This window comes from Talpa europaea (assembly GCF_964194135.1).
Source record: "Talpa europaea genome assembly, chromosome: 5".
Classification (NCBI taxonomy): domain Eukaryota; kingdom Metazoa; phylum Chordata; class Mammalia; order Eulipotyphla; family Talpidae; genus Talpa; species Talpa europaea.
This window is the reverse complement of record NC_140071.1, coordinates 142,514,841-142,540,524: the sequence shown is the minus strand read 5'-3', so window position 1 is coordinate 142,540,524 and position 25,684 is coordinate 142,514,841. Positions and strand designations below refer to the sequence as shown.

The following is a 25,684-nucleotide window of genomic DNA, read 5'->3' as shown; positions in this document are numbered from 1 at the left end:
GACCTGCCGGCCTCCAGTGTCCACTGGGCCTTGTTGCCGTTGAACGTGCTGCTGCAGACAGTGCACCCGTCCCATGGCCGTGACCAGCAGCCCTCCAGGCAAGCGCTGAAGCCCGAGATGGCCCAGCTGGCTGCCCCTGAGTCCCAGAAAAGCACATCTGGGGTCAGGATTGGTGCTGGTGGGGTCTGGGGGGGGGTGTCACGTGATGGCCCCTGGACACCCAGGATCGTCTGACACGTCTTCATGGGGGACCCTCCATGGCCTGCTGGACCCTTGTGCTGGCTCCCCGCGGTGGTCCCTCCCAACCCTGGGCCTCACCCTCCGAGCAGGTGGGGGCTGCCATGGCCTTGCGCTGTGATCCTTGGGGTGCTCTCTGGGCCTCCGTTCCCTCGGCCAAAGCTAGAGGCCAGGCTGGACTCCGGCAGCCCTGGCCCCAGAAGGAAGCCCACGCACAGGGACGGCGGCCTCCGAGCAGGCGGGCAGGGAGCCTGGCGCCTGCAGCCAGGAGGTGGGCGGTGGGCCTCGCAGGCTGTTTTCCCTCTCTGTTTGGGGAGGAGGCTAGGAGGCCTCCAGGGAGCCCTGGCCAGGAGCGTGAGTTCATCCCGCCCGGGAGCGCCTCCGGAACTGCCCCCACGTGACAGTCCTGCGCCTGGTCTGCGGCGGTCAGTGGAGCCTGCGCGCAGTAGGTGTGCAGGGCAGGCAGCCGGCGAGCCCAGCGGAGACACTGCCTTCTAAAACCAGGGCTTCTGGGCCAGGTGCCCATTCGGTGCACAGTGCCGAGTGCCTACTGTGTGCCGAGTGCCTACTGTGTGCCGGGCACGTGCCCATCTCACGCCCCCTCTGCTGGGAGGGTTGTCCAGGCCTGGCCTCTGAAGCGGTCAAGCAGGACTGAAGCCCAGCTGACATGAGGCCCAGCCAGCCTCCCCGTGTCCCTCAGCCACAGTCCGGGGCCTAGCGGCCCCTCTTGGCTCTGCTCTCCACACGCACCCACGTCCACACTTCATGCCCTGGACCCTGTGGGGAGGCTCCGGTCACGCATGAGGAGGGGCCGGCGGTGGGGGTGACTGGGGGTCTGCTGCTGGGGTGCAGCCCCTCCCGCCTCGGGACATGTTAATGGGAAGAACCCCCAGTGGTCCGGGGCTGGGGCTGGGTGGGGCCCCTCGAGTCCGCAGTGCAGCCCCATAGAGATGCTCGGCTCACACGGGACCAAACCAGACCTCCGAGGAATAAACTCTCCCGGGAGCCCCACAGCCTGGAGGCCGGGGCTGGGACTGGAGCCAGGCGGCAGGAGGAGTCGCCCCTGCACCTCCAGGTCTGCTCCTGAGGGCCCAGAGGCCCTGGAGGCCAGCGCAGGGTCCCGGGCAGGGCTGGGGCCCGGCCTTGGCAGGGGAATGCGGTGGGGGTGGGGAGGAAGCCGTGGGGGACAGGAAGGGTTCCAGGGAGGCGCGGGCTCTGGGGCTGGTCCCCCTCCATGCGATGGCTGCAGGCCCAGACTGGGGGCGCTGCCCAGCAGGTCAACGGCCTCTGAGACTGGTGTCCAGGGGTTACTGCACGGGCAGCCTCTCCTGCCTGGTGTTTTCAATTACGGAGCCCCCGCCCCGCCCCCGCGCAGCCGTCCTGGGGGGCAGATGGCGCCTCCAGCTGGTCCAGCGCCAGCCCGGGCAGCAAGGGCGTGCTCTCCGCTGCCCCCTGGTGGGAGCGGCCGGCCGGGCCTGGACGGCTGTGGTGGGGGGGCCCGTTACCCCGAGACAGAGCCCCTGACCTGTCCGTCCTGGGAGAAGCAGCAAAGCCGGGGCCTCGCCAGGCTCCCACTGTCCCAAGCCCTGCTCGGAGCTGGTCCCCCTTCTGCTAAATGAGCGTCTTGGGGGAGGGGGGAGAGCGGCTCTCAGGGGGACAGCGGGCTTCTCTGGGGTGAGGCAAGTGTTCTGGAACTAGACGGAGGTGGTGGGTGCATCGCATCATAAATGCACAAAAATGCGTTTAAATGGTAAATTTTATGTTGTGTGAATTTCACCTTATTAACAACAACAAAAACTGAAGAAAAAGGAGGCGCTCAGAACAGCTGAGGTGGGGGCCCTGGGCTCCTGCCCCTGCCTGCTTGCGGGGAGGTGGAGGCTGGGGTGGGGACCCGGCTCAGGAGCGCTGCCCACCTGCTGCTGACCGCGGGCACGGCCCTGGCCTCTCTGTGCCTCCATCTCTTCCACTGCAAACCCAGACAGATGCACCCAATCTGCTGGGGTGGCCTGAGGGCTGAAGGCGGGCGCCGTGAGGGCGCAGGGAGCGGTCGATGCCCAGGGCCCTCCCGCTCTGACAGGTAGGCGTCTGGGGTTGGGGACCGTGGGCAGCCCCCGGGAGGTCAGCCTCGGCCTTCCGTGGTTCCCGCCAAACCATTTCTTGCGGTCTGACCCCTGCTGCGGGGGCTCCACCCCGAGGACATCCGCCCGGGACGCTCAGGGCCGCTGGGCGGGGGCCAGCCAGGGCATCCGCCTGCAGTACTGCTCAGGGACCGGCTTGCCCCGGCGGCCGCTGAGCTCGGTGGCGAAGGCCCTGGCCTTCTGGTAGAAGAAGAGGGACTGCTCGCGGTCCAGCAGGAACTTGTGGTAGATGGTGGCCAGGCGGGAGTAGATCTTCATCTGCGCCTTCTTGTTGCCCAGGTCCACAGCCGCCGCCAGCGCCAGCTGGTAGTACCCGGCCGCGTCGAAGGGGTCCTGTGGGGAGAGGTGAGAGCCGGGGTGGCCTGCGCCCGGGGTGGTGGGCTTGGAGCTGAAGCCCAGAGGCCACCTCGCCCGCCTCTCCGCCTTCCGCCTGGTGAGCCCAGGGCCGCGGCCCTGACAGTGGGTCAGCGCTTCCTGCCGGAGGCCCAGGCTCCAGCGCTGCCCCCAGGGCCTGAGCTCTGTGCTGGGGGCCTGGACACCTGCATGTCCTCCTGCGGGCACCCCAGGAGCTGCCGGGGGCCTCACACCCTGCTGTCCCCCCACCCCGCCCCTACCCAGCCTCACACTGCCCTGGAAGGCCCTGGCCCTTCCCCCAAAGCTCCAGCACCTGGAGTTCACCTGTGGCCCCCGGGGCTGAGGGGCCTGGCCCACCTGCTCCCAGAGCCCCACGCTAGCCCCGTGTCCACACGGAGGCTGCAGGTCCGGGCCTCTCCCTGCCGAGGGCCAGTGTAAAGTCGCCTCGGGAGCTTGCAGCAGCCTGATGGGGGGTGCCCCTAGTCCTCAGATGCCAGACACTTGGATCAAACCCCAGACTCCAGCTCAGGGCCCTCCCGCGCCTCCACTCACCCCCACAGTCTCCCGAGGGTCCCCCAGCACTGAGGTCCCAAGGGACTGCTCGATAACCCTGACCAGTGCCTGCCCCTGTGAAGCAGGACCACAGAGGCCCCCCAGCCTCCCCCGGGGACAGCTGGGTGTCTCAGGAATCCAGGGAGGAAGAACTCTGTACTTACAGGCAGGCTTCCTGGAGGAGGTGCCGGGATTTGGGACTCACCTGGTAGCGAGAGTCTCTGGGGGCCTGGGGGGCCCGCTCTGCCCCCAGAACACCCTATCCCCTTCCGCTTTTGTGTGGGGAACTGTCCAGACTCTGCTCTGCGACCACCTCCCGGAGGCCCTCGGATGGCACTCCCTTCCGCTGGCCCTTAGCCCATGGCTGCCTGGTGGCCCACAGGTCAGCCCCTGCTGACCCCAAGCTCGCGAGATGCTGGGTGCACAGGGGCATGCTGCGCGCCCCGCTGACCTGCCTGCTCCTGGCAGCTGGCCCAGGCCCCAGGTCCCCAGGGCGCCCCGCCCCGAGCCCCACCTTCAGGTCGTAGAAGATGATGTCGCCCAGCACCAGGTACACCCTCACGTAGTACAGGGTCTCCTCGCCGAACTCCAGCGGCGAGCTGCAGAGCGACAGCGCCTTGAGGTAGAAGTGCTCGGCCAGCTCGGCCTGGCCCAGCCGGTGGTGCAGTTCGGCCAGCCGGTGACAGGCCACACGCTCGTTCAGCCGGTGCCCTGCGGATGGGCGGCTGTCAGCAGCGCCCTGCCCACCACCGTGTCCCCGGCCGGCCCGGCCCTCTGCGCACCCGTCCTCCGGGGGTGTGGGCCCCAGCTCCTGCCTGCACACTCACGGGCCCCAGGCCTCCAGCCTGCAGGCGCCACCCCAGGCCCGGCCGGGCCACAGCCCACCCCGCCCCTGGGAGCCCCGGCCTGCCCAGCTGCTGTCTCTAGCATCCTCCCCCACCAGGGCCAGCGCTGCAGGGCCAGGGCAAACCCTGTGGTGGCCCTGCTGTGTGCTGGCCCTACTGTGTGCTGGTTCCCTGGCTCAGCAGAACACAGACAGCCCGGACAGAGGGATGCCCACCGCTGAGGGCCCAGCTCTGGGAAAGCGCGGGCATTTTGCCAGCCAGAGCACAGTGGGGCTGGCTGGGAGCAAGGCTGTGGGGGTCTGCATACAGGTGGACACAGGTGGGGGGCAGGACACCCCAGAGGGGCCAGTGAGGAGCCTGGGATGTTGGGGTGGGGGGCCTGGGAGCTCTCGGTTCACTGTCCGGGCAGGCACCATCAGGGGCGCTGACACTCTCCGGAGAGCATCCTGCCTCGGCCCTGCCGCCTCCGCTGCTGAGGCCCCACACCCCAGAGCTGGCCCGGGAGGGGACGGGGCTCACCCAGGGTGATGCTGAGCGCCAGGGCCACGTGGGCGAACTCCAGGCCTTCGTGCGGTGCCTCCAGCTCCACCAGCAGCGCCGCCAGCTTGTTGCACAGCCGCAGCTCGGCCTCCTGGTTCCCCGTGGTCACGGCCAGCGGCAGCGCCCGGTCCTGCACACAGGCGACATCAGGCCCCGCAGCACGGCAACCGCACCCTCCTCAGAGCCCCATGGGTGCCGAGCTCCCGCCCACCCCGCTGGGCTTCACTCGCCGTCCGCAAAGAAAGGCCCACTCAGGGAGGTCGTGACACTGGCCATGGCGAGCCTGGCGGGACCCGAGCCCGTCCAGCCACAGGCCTGACCTCAGCCCGGCCCCGCCCTTTGGGCAAGGGGCCTTGCCCAGGAGGCCCGGATGCCCTCTGTGCCAGGGCTGGGCCATACCTGAGAGCTGGGCCGGGCACGGGCAGGGGGCAGCGCCCTCAGGGGAGAAGGTGCGGCTGGACCGGCCGGCCCTCCCACGGCCCGAGCCTGGGCTCCTCACCGTCAAAGGGGGACTGGACTCACCCCGAGCAGTGGGGCGTCCCGACGCGCACCGTGACCCTGAGCTGCCTCTGGCCTCTTCATCTGGGGGCCAAGATCACTCCGGGCAGAGCCACCAGGAAGCGAGGGCCCCAGACCCGCCCAACTGGCCCTCGGCAGCTCACCCGGTAGAAGGACACGGCTTTCTCCCGCTCCCGGCTCCCGTTGAAGAAGATGTCCCCGGCCGCCTCGAACAGCCCCAGCCCCAGGTTGGGGTCCCCCGTGTACAGGGCCGCATTCTGAGCCACCTGCGGGAGGCGGGCGCCCTCATGGCCACGTGCCCGGGAGCCCAGCGCCCCCGCACCTGGGACCGCCCTCACAGCTGCGGCCAGCACGTCCCCCTCGGGCCTGAGCTCTCAGCTGGCGCCAGGCCCCGCCCCACAGCAGGGCCTGAGACAGCCTCACAGGGCTCAGGGCCTCTGGCGTGTTCTGAGCCGTGTTTTGTGTGTGTGTGGGGGGTGTGTCTTGAAGGGGAGCGCCTGTCCCCTCATAGACTCCCACGGCACGGGGTGGGCAGCAGGAGCAACTCAGGCTGCTGCCCTCAGAGTTTGGATCATTGTGGAAGGTGTTGGAGGTGCTGGGGTCTGGGGGTGTCCAGAGGGTTGGAGGGGCCAGGAGTGCCTGGGGGGCAGCAGGCCAGCGGCAGGGGCTTCTGGCGGGGGGTGGGGTGGGGGCGCACCTGGATGTACATGTCCACCAGCTCCCTCTGCTGCAGGATGTAGTAGATCTTGCCAGCCTGCAGCCAGGCGTACGCCTCCTTCTCCTTCTTCTGCAGGTCGATGAAGATGCCCAGGCTGCGCTTGGTGTAGTCCAGCGCGGACTTGTAGGCCCTGGAATTGGGGGTGGACGGTCAGACCACGCGCTGCGGGTGAGTGGCTGCCGCTGTGGGGATCCCACTCTGGGTGCACTGGCCCAGGCCCCACCGTCCCGCTGTGAACTGAGGCTTGGAGCTGGGGTGGGGTGAGGCCTCACCCATGGAAGAGCTTCCTGGCTCTGGGGGTGAATTCCCACATGGAGGGGTGTCATCGCTGTGATTTGGGGTGCCCCACCTGATCAGGATGCTCGGTGTGGACTCCACACTGGACATGCCACCCCAAGCCCTGCCCGGGGGAGAGCCGGACGTCGGGCGTCTCCTGTGGACCAGCTCCTCCGGCCACAGTGGCCGCTGCCTTCACCCCAGAGGCCCGGGCCAGCGGCTCAGGGCGGCGGCTCAGGCAGGCTTGCCGCGGCTGCAAGGCCAGAACAGCCCAGGGACCACACTCTGCCTCCGGGGACGCCTCTGGGTACGAGCCGAGCGGGTCCGTGCGCTGCTGTCATCTGGGCTGAGGAGCAGGATGTCCCCCAGGAGGGGCTGTCCCGGCCAGGGCCCAGCACCCCAGTCCCCGTCCCGTGGAGCCAGCCTCACCTCTCGGTGCCCAGGGACAGGTAGAGGCGGCTGATGGTTTCCAGGAGCTGACCCTCCAGCACCTTGTCGGCCACCCTGCGGGCCAGCGAGAGCTGGAACTCGTGGTAGACGACGCACTGGGCCTTGCTAGGCATGATGGCCGTATAGAAGTGACAAAGCTGCTGGATGGCGAGCAGCTGGCCTGGGGTGGGGGACAGAAGTCAGAGGTCACCGCCCTGCGGCCACAGAGCCCTGTGCCCACCCTTCCTGCCCCGCTCGCAGGGGTGACACAGCCGGGAGCACTGAGCTCGGCCTGCTCAGTGTCGCACGGCCGCGGCAGGGCCCTAGACGCCGTGGAGACGCCACGAGCCTGTGCACCCACCGGGCTGGTCCTGGCAGGGCCCCACCGAGCACAGCTGCAGCCACACTGCCCCCGGCCGGGCGGGCACACGCAGGGCCACGGCCGAGGCCACAGCACGCGCACATGGCGGGGCGGGCATCAGGCATGGACTTTGGCACGCCCCGGACCCATCTCCCTCGTGCAGCCGGCCCCACACCCCTCGCCGGCCTCCCGGGAGCCAGAGCCAGGGGCCATCAGTGGTCAAAGGACCCAGAGACCAACAGGGAAGGGGAGACTGAGCTCACGAGACCGACTAGACCCACAGCAGCTTCCAGGGCCGCCTCTGGCAGAGGGTCCACGGCCACATCTCAGGCTACTCTCCGTCAGCCCGGGGGGGCGGACTCGGCCGGGGGCGCACCAGCCCCAGCGCAGGCACCAGCCCCAGCGTGGGGGTCTCCAGGCGACAGCAGGAGGCGTGGAAGGCAGCGCTCACCCCACCGCTGGGCAGTGAGGAGGAAATCACAACCGAAACTAGAGCTTTCGCGAGGGGGAGATGAAAGCTCAGCACGCTGCGCGCCTGCCCTGGGCTCTGCGGCCGGGGGGCCGGGCGAAGCGCCAAGCCCATGCGGGGAGCCGGGAAGGGCGTCCCTGCCAGAGCCGCGGGAGGAGGAGGGGCCCAGGGCCGGGGGGAGAGGACGGGCTGCAGAGACGAGCAGTAGAACCCAGGCTTCCTGGCCAGGAGGAACAACGTGGACACATCCCAGCTGGCCTGGCCCGGGCAGGGGCCGCAGTCGGGCGTGGACGCGGGCAGCTCCCTGCACCGACGAGCAGACCGCCGCGGACAAGCTCCCAGAGACGGAAGCCCCCGCAGGACTCAGCAGTGACCCCACCAGCTCCGGGAGGTCCTGGTCTCCCCAGCCTGCACTGGGGGGGCACCAGGTACCCCGGCCCCTGGCTTGCCTCTTCCAAGTCTGAATCCCCAGTGGTCGGCTGGGCATCACAGGAGGCTTCTGAGAGGCCTCGGGAGCACCGGCGAGCGCCCCAGGACCCGAGAGGCCACCGTGGTCGGGGCAGGCTCTCGGCTCTGCCTGGGGGCTCATGGATCCCCTTCCAGCCTCGGCGAGTGTTCCACATCTCAACAGCTCCCCGGTGCTCTCAGGAAAAATGTCCAACCACAGCCAGGGTCCCCGGTCCTCGCAGCCCTCGGCCCACCACTGCACCCCTGCCAGGCCAGGCCCATCGCCCCGGGGCCTTGGCACAGGCGCACCTGCCAGCAGCTGCCCCCGCCCCTGCTCGGCCAAACCTCCCACAACCCAGGTCCCAGATTGAACAGACGCCCCCATCCTGCCCTTCGGGGCCAGAGTGGCATCGACACACTGCGTGCCCCTTGGGCTCTGGTGATTGGGGCGCCTGTTCCCACACCTGCCACCGGCGCAGAGCCAGGCACGCACATGCCCTCTGCGGCTCAAGACCCACGCACGCCTCTGGGCTTAGCCGCCGCCCCCCCGGCCTGTGTTTTGTCCAGGGCAACTGCTGCCTGTTCCCCTGAGGCTTCGGGATGCCCGGTTGGCATCCCAGCTGGCCAGCTGGCCGCCCTTCTCTGCCTGGCCCCTCTGGAACCCGGGCATGGCATTTTCCCCGGGGGCGGGGGCCGTCACAGGCGCAGGTGCGGAAGGGCTGGCAGCACTTACTCTCCAGGTGGCCGGTCTCCACAGCGACCAGGAAGGCCCACTGGTAGTAGCACTCGGCCTGCTGGGCCAGGGCCTTGCGGGTGCACAGGTGGCCCAGCTGCAGCAGCACCTGCGTGAAGTCGGGGCCGCGCTCCCCGCTGGGCAGCTGCGCGAACAGCCTCACAGCCTCCAAGAAGTAGTGCTGGGCCAGCCGGCCGGCACCCGCCCGCAGACACAGGGCCCCCAGGTTGGCCAGGACCACCGCCTGGTTCCGCGGCTGGCCCTGGAGCCTGGCAACACGCAGGGCGCGGTAGTAGCCCTCGGCCGCCTGCCGGGTCCTGCCGGTTCTCCTCAGGGCGATGGCTGCCATATTGGCGATCACGCCTTCCTGGTCCACACTGGCCACTGCCGCATCCAGGGTGGACTCCAGGATGTCCAGGGCCACCCAGCTCTGCCCATGGAGCATGTGCAGCCAGGCGAGGGCCACCAGGCAGTCCACGGCAGAGTGGCTGCCGGCCCTGGCCTCGGCGTCCAGGGCCTGTGTCATGAAGGCAATGGCCCGGCCGTGCTGCCCGTGGTGACTGTGCAGCTGGGCCAGGCTGGCATAGAGGGGCCCACGCAGGGTGGGGCCCACACCTGTGGCCAGCGCCTGCCTGAGGTAGCGGGCGATCTGGGCGGGGAGGCCATGCAGCCGGGGCGTGTGGCGCAGCACCAGGTCCATGCTCCTGAACGCACTAGCCAGTGAGCCCTGTGCCCGGCGCGAGGCCACCTTCACGCAGCTCAGCGCCAGGTGCGGCAGGCACTTGTGGCTGTACACGTCCGCCAGCAGCAGGTAGCAGTCGGCCGGCCAGGCAGCGCCCGTGGGCCCCTGCAGGAGCAGCAGCCTCTCCAGAAAGGGCAGGGCCTCCGCGGGCTGCTTGAGGCAGATGTGGTGCCGGGCCAGCAGGAAGCAGGCCCGCGCCTCAGCCGGCGGGCTCCGGCTGCGGATGGCTCCCCGCAGGCCGTGCCTCAGGAGCTCCGCCTCGGCCTCGGAGCTGCACAGCAGCCCTGGCGCGCCCAGCAGCAGGGCCAGGGCCTTGGGCACCACCTGCGCACACTTGTCCCTGTTCTTCTGCTTCAGGTGGACGGCGGCCAGGCTGGTGTACACGGCTGTCACCAGGAAGAGGTCGTCGAAGTGACCTCCCAGGGTGCTCAGGGCTTCCTCGAAGTACACCCTGGCCTGGGACAGCTTGAGCTTGCGCGCGCACAGCTGCCCCAGCACAAAGCAGAGCCTGGCCAGCGCCATGGGGAGGCCGGCCCTCTTGGCCACTCCCCGGACCTGTGCCAGGCACCCGGCCAGCTGGTCCTCGTTGCTGAAGCCGCGGAACAGGCTGCTCGGCCCCTGCAGGGACAGGTCGTACAGGCCTCGGAAGCAGGCCTGGTACCCCGGAGCGTCCAGGAGCAGCAGCAGTGGGTCCAGGGCTTCTGGGTCATCCCAGGCGTCCTCGGCATCCAGGTAGATGACCGGCTCCTCGGGGCCCAGCGAGCTGGGGCTTCTGGATGCTCTGTGCAGTCCCCAGGACACGGGCTCTGTGGGGCAGCCCTGGCAGGATTTGCATTGTTCTAGGACATTCTTCACCTTCTGCAGGGTCTGCCGGGGCTCCGGGTTCACACCAAGTGAAGGAATTTCTGCAAGTTACCAAGGCCCAATAGGTTAGGGTTGCGGGCAGGCTTGGGCACGCCCCCTCCCAGGCTGGCGGGCACCCCCCAGGCCTCAGTGCCCCCCTCATGGCACCCGGCGTGCAGCATGCGTGGGGACTGAGCACGGACACCAGAGGACGTGGGCCCTGCCGCGCTGCAGCCCCAGGAGGCCTGCCATGGAGCTCAGCACCCTCGGGGCCCCTTTATGCCCGGTGGCCCCGAGAATGTTCACGCACCAGCGAGGGGTCCCCCTCCAGGGCCGGCCTCCCCGCCACTGCATGGAGACCCGGTCACAGCTGCTGTTCTGCAGGAGCATGGAGGCCCCCCCAGCCACAGTCGAGTTGGGGACTGGCCCCCCGCGCTGGCTCTATCCTGGGGACACTTCCGTTAGGAGGAGAGGGATGCGGCCCTCAGACCTTCCCCGCGGCTGGGAGATTGAGCCCGGTTCTTACGGGGCTCAAAGGGACAAAGCACCAGGCCCTGGAACAGCCCTGGCCACATCCCCGAGTGGGTGCCATCCCCAGGAACCCTCAAAGGGGCCCCGGGCAGACTCTGTTGGGGACGGGAAGGAGGGGCCCGGGTCTGCTGAAGCTGACCACAGGGGCTTCCCCATATTCTGCTCCGCCTCCCCTTCACCCTGCAGAGCAGAGCCTGGAGCAAATTTCTGTCACTTTGGTTGTGGGAGAGGAACCCCCAGCTGAGCAGCAGCAGGCAGCGGAGAGTCCACGTCTGCTGGGGACAGTGCGGGGCTGCATGCTCCCTGGGGACCCACTGCCACAGCAAAGGGGGGGCGTCACCTCCACCTCACCCAGCCCTCCTGCGGGATGGAGACCCCCAATAACCTTCCCGCGCAGCAATCCCCCACACCCAGCCAGGCCTCTGCTGCCGGGGCAGCCCTCACAGTGCCTGGACAACCCACCTTGCTCATCCGGCCCCTCTGGCCCCTCCAGCCCAGCGTCCGCTAGTCGGTCTGCAAAGAGAGAGGAGAGCCACTTGAGTGCTGCCTCTGGGCCGGGCCGCGGGTGGCCACGCGGGGTCTGCGCTACACACAGGATAGCGGACTTGTGCAGGGGCTGGGCGCGCCAGCCGAGGGGAACGAACCCCACCTTGCAGGCCTGGCCAGCCCACCCCAGACAGCCTTGACCCCCACAGGGGCCTCTGCGCTGTCCCTTGGGAGTGGGGTCCTGCCTCCCACCAGAGTGGCACCCTCCTTCCAGCACTCCCGGGGAGCGGCATGGCCCATTGGCACAGAATCCCGCTCCAAAGCTGTGCCGGCCAGGGCCTTGGCCACCCACAGCTCAGTGGCCACAGAAGTCAAGGGAGAAGGAGGGGGGTGAGACGTGCGCTGAGCGCTGGAACCACGGCTGCAGAGCTGAGGTCGGAGCCAGGCGGCCCAGCGGGGGAGACCCTGTACCAGCCAGGAGGGCCCACGAGCCCCCGCAGCTGGCCCTGCCATGCTGAGGCCGAGCCAGGCCCGCGGCTGCAGAGGAGAGGCTGCTGGTGGGGCTGGGAGCTTTTGACCTACATGTGAGGTGTGTGCACGTGGCCCTGTGCACATGTGGTGGGGAGTGTGTGTGTGTGTGTGTGCGCGCACGCGCACAGTTCAGGTGGGCGTGCACACGTGTGGGCAGTGCTGCCTGCCTCGGTGTGTGTATTGTGGGCTGTGTGTGCACATGCTGCTGTGTGCACACCCACATGCCCCTGTGCATGCACGGGCGTGGTGAGTGTGCACGTGTGGCTGTGAGGTTGGTGCCTCTGGTGGCAGGAGGGAAGGCTTCGCTGCCCCCTGCCCCATAGCAGGAGCCTCAGGGCCCCTCTGCATCTCCTAGCCCCACCCCCATGTCTCTGCAGCCCCGCGTGGCCCTGGGCAGCAATAGCATCTGTCTGGTCACTGCTGGTGCCTGGGGTTGGCATTCACCGCTGAGGAGCCAGCGCTCCCCACGGGGCAGGAAGGCTGTTGTGAGGAGAGCGGACTGGGCAGCTGAGCACACAGAGCCAGGTGTGGCCAGCGCCTGGGGGACTTGGGGGCGTCTCTCCGTCCAGCCCTTTGGGAAGCAGGTTTGGGGCAACCGCGACGGCCCCGCCTGACCCACCCAGGCTGTACTGGGTGCAGGCGTCCGAGCCCGACGTCCTCCTCAGCAGCCGCCTGGCCTCCTCCTCGGAGAAGCGCCCCTCGCTGCTGAAGAACGCCCTCTCGTCCTCAGTGAGGAAAATCACGTCTTCCGACCTGGAAAATGACGCGCGCGTCAGTGGTTTCCAAAGGCAGGGTCCTGTCGGGTGCGGCCTGCCCCGTGGGGTCCCTGCGCCCGGCTGCTGGGAGACAGAGAGGCCAGGACAGGCCCTGCTCTCAGGGGGGCCCTGGGAGGAGGCGCGTCCGTCCTGGGGCCTCCCAAGGCCCCTGCCCTCCCAGGGGCGCCCACCGCACTCACACCGACTCCTGGCCCTGCACGCTGACGGCTCCTGCGGGCACGAAGCCCGCCCTGCCCGAGGCCACGTGACGGCCCACACACCAGGGCAGGCCGGGCACCCGGGCGCCAAGGATCTCGATGTGGTCGCCAGCCCGGAAGCTCATTTCTTCGGGGCCCGAGCCCTCGCAGTCTGCCACCGCCGAGGCCAGGCCTGTGGCTGCGGGGAGGGCACGTGGTCAGCAGAGGCGCCAGGCCAGGTCTGCCCCAGCTGCAGGCCAGTGGGACACTGGGTGTTGCTGCAGGCTCGCCCGGAGGAGGGAGCTGGGCCCGGGCACCCGAGGGCCACGGTCCTGGGTCCTGGGGGGCGTCATCCCCGCAGTGATGGTAAGAAACTGAGACCCAGATGTGGAGGAACCAGGTCCAGGTCACGGTCAGGGCTTTGAGGCCAGGGCTCTTGTCCATCCCACCTGGTGAGGCCAGGCGGGGGCCCAGCGGGAGGCTGTAAGGCCGAGCCCCTCTCCCTCCTGCACGGGTCTCATGCCCGCCTGATGGGCACCACGGCCGGCCACGCGCTCGCCAGCCGGGCTCCCGGGGAGCAGGGGCCTGTCCCTGCACAGGGCAGCTGGCCATTCTGTCTTTAGCCGCCCACCGGGTGCTCAGGGCCGCTCAGGGTGGCAGCGGAAGGGAGCCGAGATGGAGATGGGCCAAGAAGTGGCTGAGTTGCCTTCGGCAGCTCCCGGGGGGCAGGTGGGGGGCGGCCGGGGAGCTGCGTGCTGTGCGAGCCTCGAGCACAGGAGGGGATCTGGCTCCTCTGGCCGGGAGGAGAGAGGGCGAGTGCAGCAGCCTCAGGTTGGGAACTGCCATTCCTCGCTCGCCTCTTCCCAGGGAAACACTCACCCATCAGCGCCTGCTCCGGGGCCACGGGCCCTGCCACGGAGTCGTCACCCAGGCCCTCGGGTGCCCTGAGAGCCCACCTGGGAGCGGGAGGAGGTTTGTGCTGTGGCCTCATGTTTGGGGCGATGGAGACTGTGTCGACTGGACGAGTCGGCAGCCCCTGGGACCAGAGTGGGGTCTCCACCTGCCCCCCCACAGACACCTGCCAGGTGTGCAGGCTCCAGGCCCAGTGCTGTGGTGCCGCCCCCAGGAGCCTGTGCCCCTGCCCAGCAGCTCCTGCCCTCCTGCAGGGACCTCTGCCCAGCAGCCTGGGAGGAGCTGAGCCACGGCCTGGCGCTGCGTGGGCTCTGAGTATCAGCACATCCAATTTCTCTTTTTGCTCTGGCTGCCAGGAAGCTCTGTCAAGTTAGTGCCCAGCGTGCATCCAGCACGTGAGCAGGAGCTTACACGTTCCCTGCTCTCTCCTTCTCGGAGGCGTTATCTGCATGTTGGTTTATGTTTGCGCAGGGTTCGTGGTCTCCTTGCAGGGGCGCATGGTACATGGCTCCCTCAAAGACTGCTCAGAACAACCCAGAACGACACAGAGCAGAGCTGCGTGCCCCACACCTTGGGCTCACCCCGCCTCACCCCCCGGGGTTCCTAGCAGACCAGGGCCTGGGGACTCCCGGGGCCTCGCGCTACTGGACGGGCAGGAAGCAGAGACGAAGGTCGGTACCTACTGGTGAAACGGAGTCAAAGGCTCCACGGGGGCTGCCTCCTCGGTGGGGCTGCTGGGGCTGCGAGTCGGCCTGTCCTCTGCCAGGGACGCCTCTCCCTGGGGAAGCCCCGAAGGCCGCCTGAGGGAACCAGTCGTCACTCTCACGTGATGGTCCTCGCCCCGGACAAAGAAAGGCCCTTGGCAGGGAGGAGAGGCCGGTCACTCGGGCTCTGGACATGGCCACTGTGCAGGTGGGCCCCGCCACAGGTGAGACAGCTGCACCTGCCGGAGCCCACCCCGCCACCCCTACTTTCAACGTTCACTGAAACCAGCTGCCCGACCCCAGAGCCCAAGGGGCCTGTCCAGAGGCTGGACCGGGCTGGTGTCCACTCCGTCCAGACACGTCCTGCCACCGTGCCCAGGCTCGGACCCTCTGAGCCTGCTTCCCGGCTGTGCTCTGAGGGCTGGGAGCATGATGCCCAGCCCTTCCTGCGTGGGCGGCTGCAGGGGCCTGGCCACGGCCCTCCCTTCTTGTCTGCGGCCGCCACGGCCTCGGAGCCACAGCCCGGGTGGGACGCACGAAGCCCACTTTCCCATGACCTCCTTGTGGGGGATCAGGGTCTGTCCGGCTGGGTGACCGGGCCTGGGCTGACACTGCCCGCGCCCCCCCTCCCAGCCCAGGGCCCAGGGCCCGCCCCGCCAGCTGCCCGAGTCCCCGGACGCCCCAGCACCACCCGCCGCCGCACCCACCTTCCTGGACCAGGAGGCTCTCGTGCGTCAGCCGCAGCGTCACCTCGTCCACGTGCACCCGGATGTCCGTCTCCTCGTCCTCGCCCGGCGGCAGCAGCCAGAAGGCCTGGTCCACCAGCAGGTTCTCCAGGCAGTGGTGTGTGAAGCCTGGGGCGGGAGGCCCATCATGCGCTGCCTGGGCGGGAAGCCCCGCGGCCCCCAGGGCGGAGCCCCCACCTCCCGCCCATCCGCTCGCCCTGCTTGGGCAGCCGCGGGACGGAACAAGCGGCCGCCGCCAGGTCCAGCCGGGTCCCCGTGCCTGGAGGCCGCCTCCCACCTCCAGGTCCCCAGGCTCCCCGTGTGTGAGCGGCCCTCGTGGGGTGCCGGTGCTGCCCGTGGGGGGCCCGCACTGCCCGTGGGGCGCACGGCTCCCAGCTGCAGCAGTGTGATGCCCACAGAGGGGCCCCCGCGGGAGGGCGGAGCTGAGTGTGAGCAGGAGCTGCGAGGCCGAGGGGAGCCAGAAAGGGAGGAGAGAAAGGCAGGCGGCCCGGGAGCCTGGGGCCGAGGCCGGGGAGAAGCCACGCTGGCCTGCCCAGGACCCGGGGGCGCAGCGGGAGCTGCTCGGGAGAGGCGGGGACGCGGGTGAGAGGCCATGCGAGGCGGACATGGCGGCTTCACCTTGACGTGAGTTTTGATTTTGCTCTTTTCCTCCCAGACTCGCCTGGCCCCTCCCGCGCTTTCCCGGGGATCTCCCCAGGAGGGGCCTTAGAGGTGCAGCAGGCTTTCGGGCCTCCGGGTCCCCCTTTGAGCCCACCCTGCTTCGCTGGACATCTACCCGCAAGGGGGGTGACCGGGTGAGTGTCTCAACCGTGTCTCCCGCGCACGGCCGGGGCTGGGCTCCTCCCGTGAAGGCCTCACGCACTGCAGTGTTTTGACTTGGTGCAGCAGATGGCAGAACCCATTTAGCACAGGCGGGTTTGGGGGCCCCGGGGTGCCCGCTCTCTCCCTGCTAACATGGGGAGGTGCAGGCAGACCCTGCAGGGGCCTCCCCCGGGACAGGGAGTGCTTGGGGGGTGCGCTTGGGCTGAGGTTGGAATAAGCTTCCCGGTCAGCACGTGGTCACTCAGAGCAGAGCCTCGCTTTGCCCGAGAGCCACCAAGCAAGGCACAGCAGTGGACACCGGCCCGGCTCGCTGGCAGCTCTGACCCGCACTGGCCCTGCCACCCTGAGACGCCGGGGCTCGCACTGGGGCTCCTGGCCCCCGAGAGGCTGCTGAAGCCCCCTCCCAGGCACCGGCGTGTGAGGCGGGCGCGGCGGGGTGAGAGTCCTGTCCCCCACGGGGAATCCCGGCCCCTTCTGGGGTCGCCGCCTTACCAAGAGCATGGTAGGTGGAAAACTTCCAGATCTCCTCAAACGTCTTAAAGGTCACCACGATCTGGTCCTGGTCACTGTGGATGGACAGCAGCCGGGCCGACAGCTCCTGGGAGTGGAGACCAGTTGGGGGCCGCTGTAGGGCACGGGCTGTAGGGAGGGCAGGGCCGCCAGGGCCGGGGATGCAGCCAGAGCTGCTCCCGCCACAGCCCGGACTGCGCCCCCTGCTCTGAAGCCCACGGTGGCCCCCCAGGGCAGTCCTGGGCTCTCTGCACGGTGAAGGGCGGGTGATGGAGGCTGCACACAGCCCCCCAACCGCCCCAGGCCACGCACTCCCTGGAACAAGGAGGCTGGAACGCCATGGCCGCAGGGCACCATCGTGGTCATCAGAGTGACACCCGGAGTCGCGATCGGGGAACCGGCCCCTCCCACAGCCGCCGTGCCCTGGAGGCCCGAGCCCTCGGCCTCCCCAGTCCGTGCCCCCCAGCAGTCCTCCCACCTCAGGCCCGGCTCCTCCCGCCGCCCCCCGGGGGCAGACTCACCCCCAGGACCCGGGCCACCTCCCGGCTCTCGTTCTCCAGCAGGCGGAGCCGGGCCCGCAGGGCCTGCTGCAGGCCGGCGTCGGGCTGCCCACTCTTCCTCCGCAAGGCCAGCAGCCGCAGGGTCAGGTCTGAAGGGGCAGGGCCAGGCGGGGTTACCCGGCGCAGGCCAGCCGTGCCTTGGGTTGCTGGCACCAGCCCCAAGAACCCGTGGCCCCAGACGTGAGGCTGGTTCTCGGGGCCTCACCACAAGCCCGTGGCGGTGGTCCCCGGGGAGCCGGGGAGCTCGAGCCGAGGACTCGCCCCTCCACTCCACCCTCCCTGAGACACCCCCAGCCCGGGGCCCTCGCACCCCTGCCTGGACCAGGCCCCGGCTGCCCCTCAGATCTTAGCTCAAGGGACCCCCCTCGCCCTAAGGGGCCTCTGGCTAGCTGGGGGAGTTAGGGCCTCCCGGCAGTGGGGGGAGGGGGAGGGGAGGGGAGGGGGAGGAAGAAGGGGAAGGGACAGCGGAGAGAGGAAAAGGCCGGGAGGAAAGACGAGGGGGCTTGCCGCCTCCAGCTCAGCTTTGCCCCCGCCCAGGACGGCCCGGCTTGGGCCCGCGGGGCAGCGCTGGGAGCAGCCGGTGCCCTCTGGGATCTGGAGTCCAGCCCCGCTCCCCGCTGGAGGTCAGACCGGGCTCTGAGCTGTCGCCCTCCTCCCGGAGAGGGCGGCCGAGCTTTCCTGAGGCTGCTGCGGGGGGCCCGGCGCTCAGTGCCCACGGCCAGGGCGGGCAGCGGCGGCGTGGAGGCAAAGGGCCCTGCCCGCAGTGCTGGCCCCCGCGTCCCGGGGTCAGCAGGGGCGGCAGGGCCCCTCCCCGGGCTGCCCACACCCCGCCTGTCCGAGCCCCGCCCTGGAGGTCCGTCCCTGGACACTGCCCCGCCCCCGCCCTTTGGTTTAGTCCCTGCAGGTGCCGCCTGCGACCCTCCCTGGAGCGGCACCGGGTCCCGCTCCCCGCACGTGGCCCCCAGGCCTGCAGCCCCTTTAGGCAGGGCATCCCACCTCCGCCCCGCGTGGAAATGCAGAGTCCGGGCCAGACCCGAGACCCCGGCTCCGCTCCGGGCACCTCGTGCCAGGCCTCCTCCAGGGGATCTTCGGCAGGATCTGGGGCCCTGCTCTGGACCCCAAGTCCACGGACAGAGCGAGCCCAGGAGGAAGGGGTGCCAGGAATGTCCTCGTTCCCGTTCCAGCCCAGGCGAACCCTGCTGCGCGGGGCAGCCCCAGAGCTACCTGTGGGGTACGCTCCCATCTGGCCCGGAGGGGTCCCTGCTGCCAGGGGGGAGACGCCAGGGGCCGGAGCAGCGCCTGTAACAGAGCGGGTGTCCTGAGGGCAGCTGGCAGGCTCAGGCTCACCAAAGCCCGGGTGTCCCCCCACATAAACCACCAGCACAGGAGTTCCTGCCCCCCCGCCCGAGGCACCGGAGCCTGGCGGGGGAAGCTCCCAGGTGCCGGGGCAGTGCCCAAGTGCACACTTGCCCCGGGCAGCGCGGGCGTCTCATCCTGCCCAAGGGTCCCTGGGCCTTGCTGGGCAAAGTCCAGGGCGCAGGCCTGGCTCCCCCTCCTCGTCCAGCTCCTATGCCCTCCCCCCATAGCTGGCGGCGTCCCCTGTGGGGCCTGCAGCTCGTGGCTCCCTCCCCTGGCCCCGAGCTCCTGCCCCGAGTCTCCTTCCCGACTCCTGCGAGCACTGTGGGCGCATTTAGGCCCCGAGCGGCCAGGACAGCCCGTCTCAGGATCCATAACCCCCCCCACGGGTGGCGCTGTGTCTGGGTGCTGGGTTGGCGTGGCCACTTTGGGGCCGCGTTCTGCCGGCCACAGATGTGAGGTGACCACCCAGGGGAGCTCAGGTCTGGGCGGATCAGGCCGCCTCCTGGGCCAGCGGCACCGGCCACTCCCTGGGGGGCCAGAGCAGCAGCTCGCCCCGCGCTGTGGTCAGGACTCAGGCGTATTCTCAGGACAGCAGCCCTGGGGGCAGGGGGCCCAGCTGTGCCGTCTCCGCAGGGCATGTGGGTGGGAGGCGGGCACGGGACGAGGCAGCAGCGCGGCATCCGTGTTTCAACCGGGCTCACGCTGCTGCCATCGCGCCGGGCTGCTAGAGGGCGTCCCGCAGGCAGCGCAGGCACAGGGGCTGGGAGAACGGGCCGGGTGGCACCCACGGGAGGCGCCCCGGGTCTGTGGACTTGGCGCTCAGTCTGAAGCTGCCCTGGGCAGCGAGAGGCGCAGAGCCCTGGGGGCACAGCAGGCCCGGCTTCCCTGACGCAGCCTGGGAGCCGCCCAGAAAGGGGAAGTGCCCACGTGGGGGCACACAGATTCGCCGAGGCCGATGCCTGTGCCAATGCCGGAACCCCGGCACAGAGAGAGGAAGTGCTGGCCGGAGAATACTTCCGCGGGGTGGCCGGGGAACCCCTTCCTCTGAGACGCTGCCCCTGCCAGCTGCCCTCCAGGCTGCTCTGTCCCTCCTGCTGCCCGAAGGTGGGCTCAGTGCCAACGGGAGCCCTGCCCAGCCCCCCACGCCAGCTCCTCAGAGCCCTCTTCCTGGCCAGGCAGGGCCTGACCCACCCCACGTCGGCACCGGGAGGGAGGCCGCCCTGCCCACCCCAGGACGGCCAAGAGCGAGTGTCCCCCGTGCCAGCTGCCCTCTGCCAGCCGCTGGGCCTCGTTCTCCAGAGGCCTGGTTCATGGCTCCTGGGGTCTCTGGGCTTCCACGTGCGACCGCAGAGGCCTGGCGGGCAGCGGGGCAGGTGGCAGGGGCGAGGGTGGACGATGGCCTGATGGGGCCGCCTGGCTGAAGCTGGGCTGAGGGGGTGCTGGCCCCGTCACGCCCGCGCCGCCTCCCCGCCGGCCTTGTCTCTGAGCAGTGACTACGGCACCCAGGCCCTTGCCTTCGGGGCCAAGTCTGCCCCCAGGGGCGGGGGCGCTGCCGCTGGGTGCCCTCGTAAGGGCTCGGGGCTGTGCGGACAACAGGGTTCGTGCGAAGGCTTGTGGAGAGCTGCACCGTGGCGAGTGTAGAACACCCCCCTCCACGTGGGCTCTGCCCCTGGAGAAACGCCAGCTGGACCTGACTCTGGACAGCGGTGGCTGGACGGTCACTCCCACCCACTCGCAGCGCAGACCCCCAGCTCTGCCCACGGGGTGGGGAGGCCAGGGGACGGGTGGCGAGGAGATGGGGTGGGCGGGGGCTCGTGGGCCGATGGGCGAGGGCGGGTGCCCGCGGTGGGTGGGCACAGGGCGCGTGGATGAGCCGGTGGACGGGTGGACAGGTGGGGGCAGCGTGTGGGCGGACAAGGTGGACAGGGCGGACCCCACCCACCGCGCTCACCCCTTCTGACAGTAGCCTCGGCCCCCACAGGTCCGGCTTGGTCCAAGCCCGCGTGTGCACTCACGGTCACCCTCCGGACATGGCCATCGCTGCTGCCGCCGCCTCTCGAGGCCCACGCTGGGCCCCTCCCCTTCAGGACGGGCTCTTCAGCGGCCGCCTCCTCTGGACCTTCCATGACGGGGGTGGCCCCAGCACGGAGGACTCGGCATGCCCCGTGGGCCTCTGTGGAGAGGAGAGGGTGCGGGTCAGCGGTGACGGTCTTTCCGGAAGACAGGCTGCCAGGACCAACATGGATGCTGCTGCCAGGCCAGGCTCAGGAAGACAGACCCCTTCTGCCTGGGGGGGTGCCCTCCCGCCCCTCTGAGCAGCACAGCCCAGGACAGCAGTGGAGCCTGCACCACCAGGCGGGGTGTCCTAGGGCAGGCGGGGCATCCTGGGGCAGGCGGGGTGTCCTGGGGCAGGCAGGTGACCCCGCCGGCTCCACACAGGCCCCCGCTGCTGTGGCGTTCGCGAGGTCTCTGTGGTGGGCCCTCCTCGGATGTGAGGCCTGTGGTCTGGGGACGGCCCGCACATGCCCCAGCAGGGGGAGGGGGGCAGACCCCCGAGAGAGCTCACCCCTGAGCCACAGCGGCCCAGTCAGCTCCCACAACTGCGAGTGAACCCCGATTCCCAGGGCCCAGGCCCCATGCCGGCCTTTCAGCCCGCGGCCCCGGCCCCTGTCGGGAAGAGGGAAGGAAGAGGAGGAGGCAGCTGGGAGGAGGAAGTGGGTGAGGCAGCCCCGAGAGGCTCCCCACCCTGGGGTGCCCTGGGACCCCCTGGAGTGGGTCCTGACGGGGCCCCGGGGCCTCGGGCCAGGCTGGCCCGAGGAGGCGCCTCAAGCCCAGGGCAGCCCCGGAGGCGCTCAGATTCCCCGCGCCCCAGAGCTTCACAGACGCTGTGCTGTTGACGGACTGAGGTTTGGGGACCCGCCCCCCCAGTCCACGCGCTGACTTCCCCGCCCCGTCCCTCAGCTCATGGAGCCTTTTGGCGGGAGGGTGTGTGCGAGGCGCTGCCCCCCGCGCTCGAGCACGCCTGGCCCGTGGCCAGAGCCCCTCCCGCCTTGCAGCCCGGGGACCCCCGGGCCCCGCGGAGACCCCCTGACCATGGCTCAGGCCCCGGCGCCAGGCGGCAAGCGTCCCCCCGCAGGCGCCACCGCCTCATGTCACAGACAGACGCAGGGCTGGGCTGTGCACCCCCACGCATGACCCCCATTCTTGCAGACCCTGGCACCCCCGGGAGATGTGCGGCGCAGGCCTGGTCGCCCGGGAGGGGTGGGCTGCGTGGGCTGCCCGCAGAAGGGGCGGCCCCCAGGCTCTGGCTGTCCCCGGGGGAGGGTGCCCCTGGGCCGCCTCCACCCGGGGCCGTGGGTGGGCAGCGCTGGGCCGGCCGTGCCCTGCCCGTGCGAGCCCCCAGCCCTCCGCGTGCGGTGTCATCACCCGGCATAAGCCCGAGTCTCCGGTGGGGCTGTCCGTGCCGCCACCTGGCAGGGGCCGGACCCGGCAGCTCGGGGCTTCAGGCCGGTGCCCCTGTCTGGTCCCCACGCACAGGGCTCAGTGGGGGCTGGGGCTGCCCGTGATCACCATGATCGCTGCTGGCCTGGGGCTGCCAGTCACAGCCAGGGCTTGAGGATGGGGCTGGGGCTGCAGGGGGTCCCCTGCTGGTCCTTAAAATGGCCTCACCCAGGCTAAGTGGCCACCGGCCTCCCGAGCTACACCCCGGGGTGTCCTGCGCCCCCAGGGAGCCCTTCCTTTCTTCACCTCCCTCCTGCCCACCTGGGCCCTGGCGGCCAGCAGCGGGCTCGCCCTGGCCTGCACCGCACGCGGGGAGGGACTTTGCCCGGAGCCCCGAGCCCTGGGTCCACGGACGGGGCGACCCCGTCATGCGGTTTGCTCGCTGAGAATGAGGAGGAACACTCGCCCCGGCAGGGCTGGAGCCCCGCGCCCCTGCCTTCCCCCACACACGGGCACCCACGTTCCCACACATCCCCAGCCAGGGCCTGGGGTGCAGCCTGTTCTGCGGACGGGGCCCGTGCAGGGCCAGCCTGGTTCCCGCGGGTGTCAGCTCGGGCAGAGGCCGGTTCCCAGGGACCGGCCAGTGGGGTGCAGACTCCTGCCGCCCCCCTCAGCACTGGTGAAGCGTGGGGTCTCAGCAGGGAGCGAGAGCCGCAGTCCTGCCCTGCCGGGGCGGGGGGCCCAGCCGGGCCTCGCTGGGGTCTCCTGCACTTTGGGGGCCATGCAGCTTCCATGTCACCAAGAAGCGGGGGGCTATCTGGTGGCCCGTTGCACTGGGGTCCCCCCAATCCATGTCATCCCAACCTCAGGATGTGACCGTCTTTGGGGGTGGGGCCTCTGCAGATGAGTTAGGATGAGGTCCCTCTGGACTTGGGGCCCAAGCCCAAGACACAACCCCAGAGCGCCACGTGGAGGAGAGAGAGGGGGTGTCAGCTACACCCCAGGACCCCGGGGCCCCCAGGGTCTGGAAGAGGCAGGGAGAGGCCTCCCCTGACCTCCAAACTGGGAGAAACAGGTCCCCTGGGGTTGCTTCTCCACGGCGAGCGACCACAGGAAACTTGCCCCCCCAGACCCCCATCTGACCTTCTCTGCTGAAGGGGGCATTTTAATGAGGAGAATCACGTGCTCGCGGGCAGGGGGCTCTGGCACGACAGCCTACAGGAGCGTCTTCGTTGCCAGTGACTAGGGGGAACCCACCTCACAGCAGCCCTCCCACCAGGAGTGGGGGGCCAGCCTGCCCACCCTCCTCGCGGCCTGGAGGATGAGGTCTATCGAAGAAGGGCCACCTGGGGGGCCCAGGGGCCCAAGGACCCTCCCCACCCCACCCAGCCCTGCCCGCCTCCCAGCCTGGCCAGCAGGACCCCTCCCCCACGGGCTCCCCCACACTCCCATGAGGCTTACCTCCTACCCAGCTGGGAACTCCCGCAGGCAAGCTGGGCTCCTGGGGGTCCTGGGGGTCCCTGGAGGCCGAGACAGGGTCTCAGGGGTGTCCACAGGACCACGCTGGGCTCCTGCGTCCACTGAGATCTGGAGCTGGCCCAGTTCAGGCCAGGCTGGGGCAGCAGCTCCTGGGGTGCCATGGTTGGGCGCTGAGGGGATGCCCTTCCAGGGGAAGGGTCTGTACATGAAGGCCAAGGGTTGCTGCAGGTCCCTGATGCACCCCGGGGCAGGACATGCATCCACGTGCCCCAGAGCCTCTGGTGATGCCCCTGGTCAAGGCAGGGCCCTGATGGAAAAGAGGCTCAGAGCAGTGACCCAGGGGGCTGCGTCCCCCTGTGGCGCCCCTGGGCTGGGCACACGTGCTGTCCGCCCATGTGGCACTAACCAGGGAGGGTCCCACTGAGACCAGGGCTTGGCGCCCTGAATGGCTGGCTACGCTTCTGTGGCTCGTCCAGACCCCCAGACACGCTGAGTGCCCATGGGAGCTGAGGGCCAGTGAGGTCCCAGCAGCAGCAAGTCCCACCCGTGGATCACGCCATTCATGCCAGAACTGTCCCGGCTCAGCCATTGGCCACACCCTCAGATTTCCAGAACTGTCCGGACCTTGGTTCTGTCCTCCCAGCTGACTGACCCCACCCCAAATGTCAGAGATGCCTTCAAGGTAGGGGAAGGTGAGGCACCATCTTACATCTGCCTGTGGCCACAACCACCCTTGGATCTACTTGTGGCCAGACCCGCTCTGCAAGCCCCCGCCAGGCCCCACCTGGCCCAGCACCCCGCTGTCCAGAGCCCCACTCTGTCCAGCACCCGCTCTGTTCAGTTCTCCCGCCTACCCCAGTGCTTCCGCCATCCGATGCCCCTGCCGGTTCCAGCGCCCCCACTCTCCAGCAACCCTCTCTGCCCAGCCCTGTCCAGCGCCCTGCCCTGTCCAGCGCCTCCACCTGTCTCAGAGCTCCCTTACCTGTGCCCGGCCCCTCCGCAGCCGCTTTCAGGCCCCAGACCCGAGGCGGCGCCAGGTGGCCGCTCCACTCCCGCCCTGCTGCCTCCGCGTCGCCCTCCAGCCCTGCTGGCCGCGCCGCCCTTGCTTCCTGCCCCACTTCCTGCCCGCGCAGGGGGCCGGCGGGAGAGGCTGGCGGTGGCTGCGCCTACTCCAGGCCGAGGGCCGTGGGTCATGAGCTCCTTCCTGGTCCGCTGGCCTGGCCTGCTGCCCCGCCCAGCCCCGGGCCGGGTGGAGGCCGAGGACACCGGCTCCGCCTCAGGCCGGATTGGGGAAGCCCACCAGCCGCCCCGCCTGCAGCCTGGCGCCCTCTCTGTTCCTCTTCCACTGGCTGCAAGCACATGTGCACACCAGGCCAGCGCACGCGTGCGTGCTCACAGGGCGTGGGGCCCACGTGCGGCACCGGACGCGGCCCGGCCGGACAGGGCGCCCACCTCCGTCTCGTCACCCTGGAGGGCGGGGGCGCCAGCCCGCCCCTGGGGAGCCTGCCGCCGCCGAGGGGCCCCGGCCCAGGGCCGGTCCCGCTGCGGCGTCACAGGCATCATCGCCCTCCTGGTCCTTGCCCCCCGCCCCCCACATTTCAACCCCCTTCTCCACTGAGGGTGACCCCCTGGTCCATCTGGTCACACCACTGCCCTGTCTGCCCCTCGGCCTCCACCTGCCCAGTGCGGGGGCAGAGCTCAGCAGCAAGGGGGAGGGGCCGCGTGGCCAGAGGCAGGCACTGGACCGTCCAGCCCCGGCCCCGCCACCTGCCCACAGCCCACTCAACTGGCTGCCCGGCCACGCTCGGGGAGGTCCCGCAGCCACCGTGAGAGCCGGCGGGGGTGCCGGGACCCTCACTGACAGGTGCGGGGCCTCCAGTCTGCGGGGAGGCCCTGAACTCCAGGCCATGCTCCAGACCCACGGTGGGCGCGGCGGAGCAGCCTGGTTTCTGCGCCTCTGACGTCTGCACATGCTGGACGGGGCCCCCGGCGGGCTCCGAGTCCATGAAAGGGCCCGGACACGTTTCCTCTCCTGGCCATTGTCCCGCAGCCGCGACCTGCATCCTGTTTGTCTCTGCAGCTGTGCTCTTGGCCCACGGCCAGAGGGGGCTTCCAGGAGCCTCCCCAGCTGTGCACAGTGCTCCTGGATGCTGCATGGTACACCCCCATTCACAGGAACCCCGCAGGGCACCCCAACACCACAGAATGTGCCCTGACCCTATACATGCATCCCAACTCCAGAGGACCCAACTCCGCTCAGGGCTCCCGACTACCTTTCAGACTGGGGGGTTCTCCAGTGGGGTCTCTCTTGGAGGCCCACACAGACTGCCCGGGAGAGGCGGGCTCCCCCCACCCCAGCCCTGCTGGGGCTCTTGGGGAGAGCCGCCGCCTGGGCCTTGGCTCCCCTTTTGAAGGTGGCACTGGCCTGAGGCTGCCGGGGCCTGCGGC

The 25,684-nt window shown here is 69.9% G+C and overlaps 1 protein-coding gene across 1 annotated transcript; it reads right to left on the bottom strand.

Annotated features, from left to right (window-relative positions):
• Positions 1 to 2,450: 2,450 nt before the first annotated feature.
• Positions 2,451 to 20,442, bottom strand: SH3TC1 (SH3 domain and tetratricopeptide repeats 1; the record flags this gene model as incomplete). The annotated part of the gene is made up of 17 exons (XM_084233036.1): positions 2,451 to 2,708; positions 3,796 to 3,992; positions 4,646 to 4,796; positions 5,329 to 5,451; positions 5,883 to 6,033; positions 6,609 to 6,789; positions 8,619 to 10,265; positions 11,197 to 11,247; positions 12,371 to 12,504; positions 12,707 to 12,902; positions 13,583 to 13,659; positions 14,299 to 14,473; positions 15,027 to 15,173; positions 16,380 to 16,485; positions 16,919 to 17,046; positions 18,182 to 18,256; positions 20,268 to 20,442. The coding sequence occupies 17 exons, from the start codon at positions 20,440 to 20,442 to the stop codon at positions 2,451 to 2,453; spliced, it is 3,972 nt and encodes a 1,323-aa protein (XP_084089162.1).
• Positions 20,443 to 25,684: the final 5,242 nt, after the last annotated feature.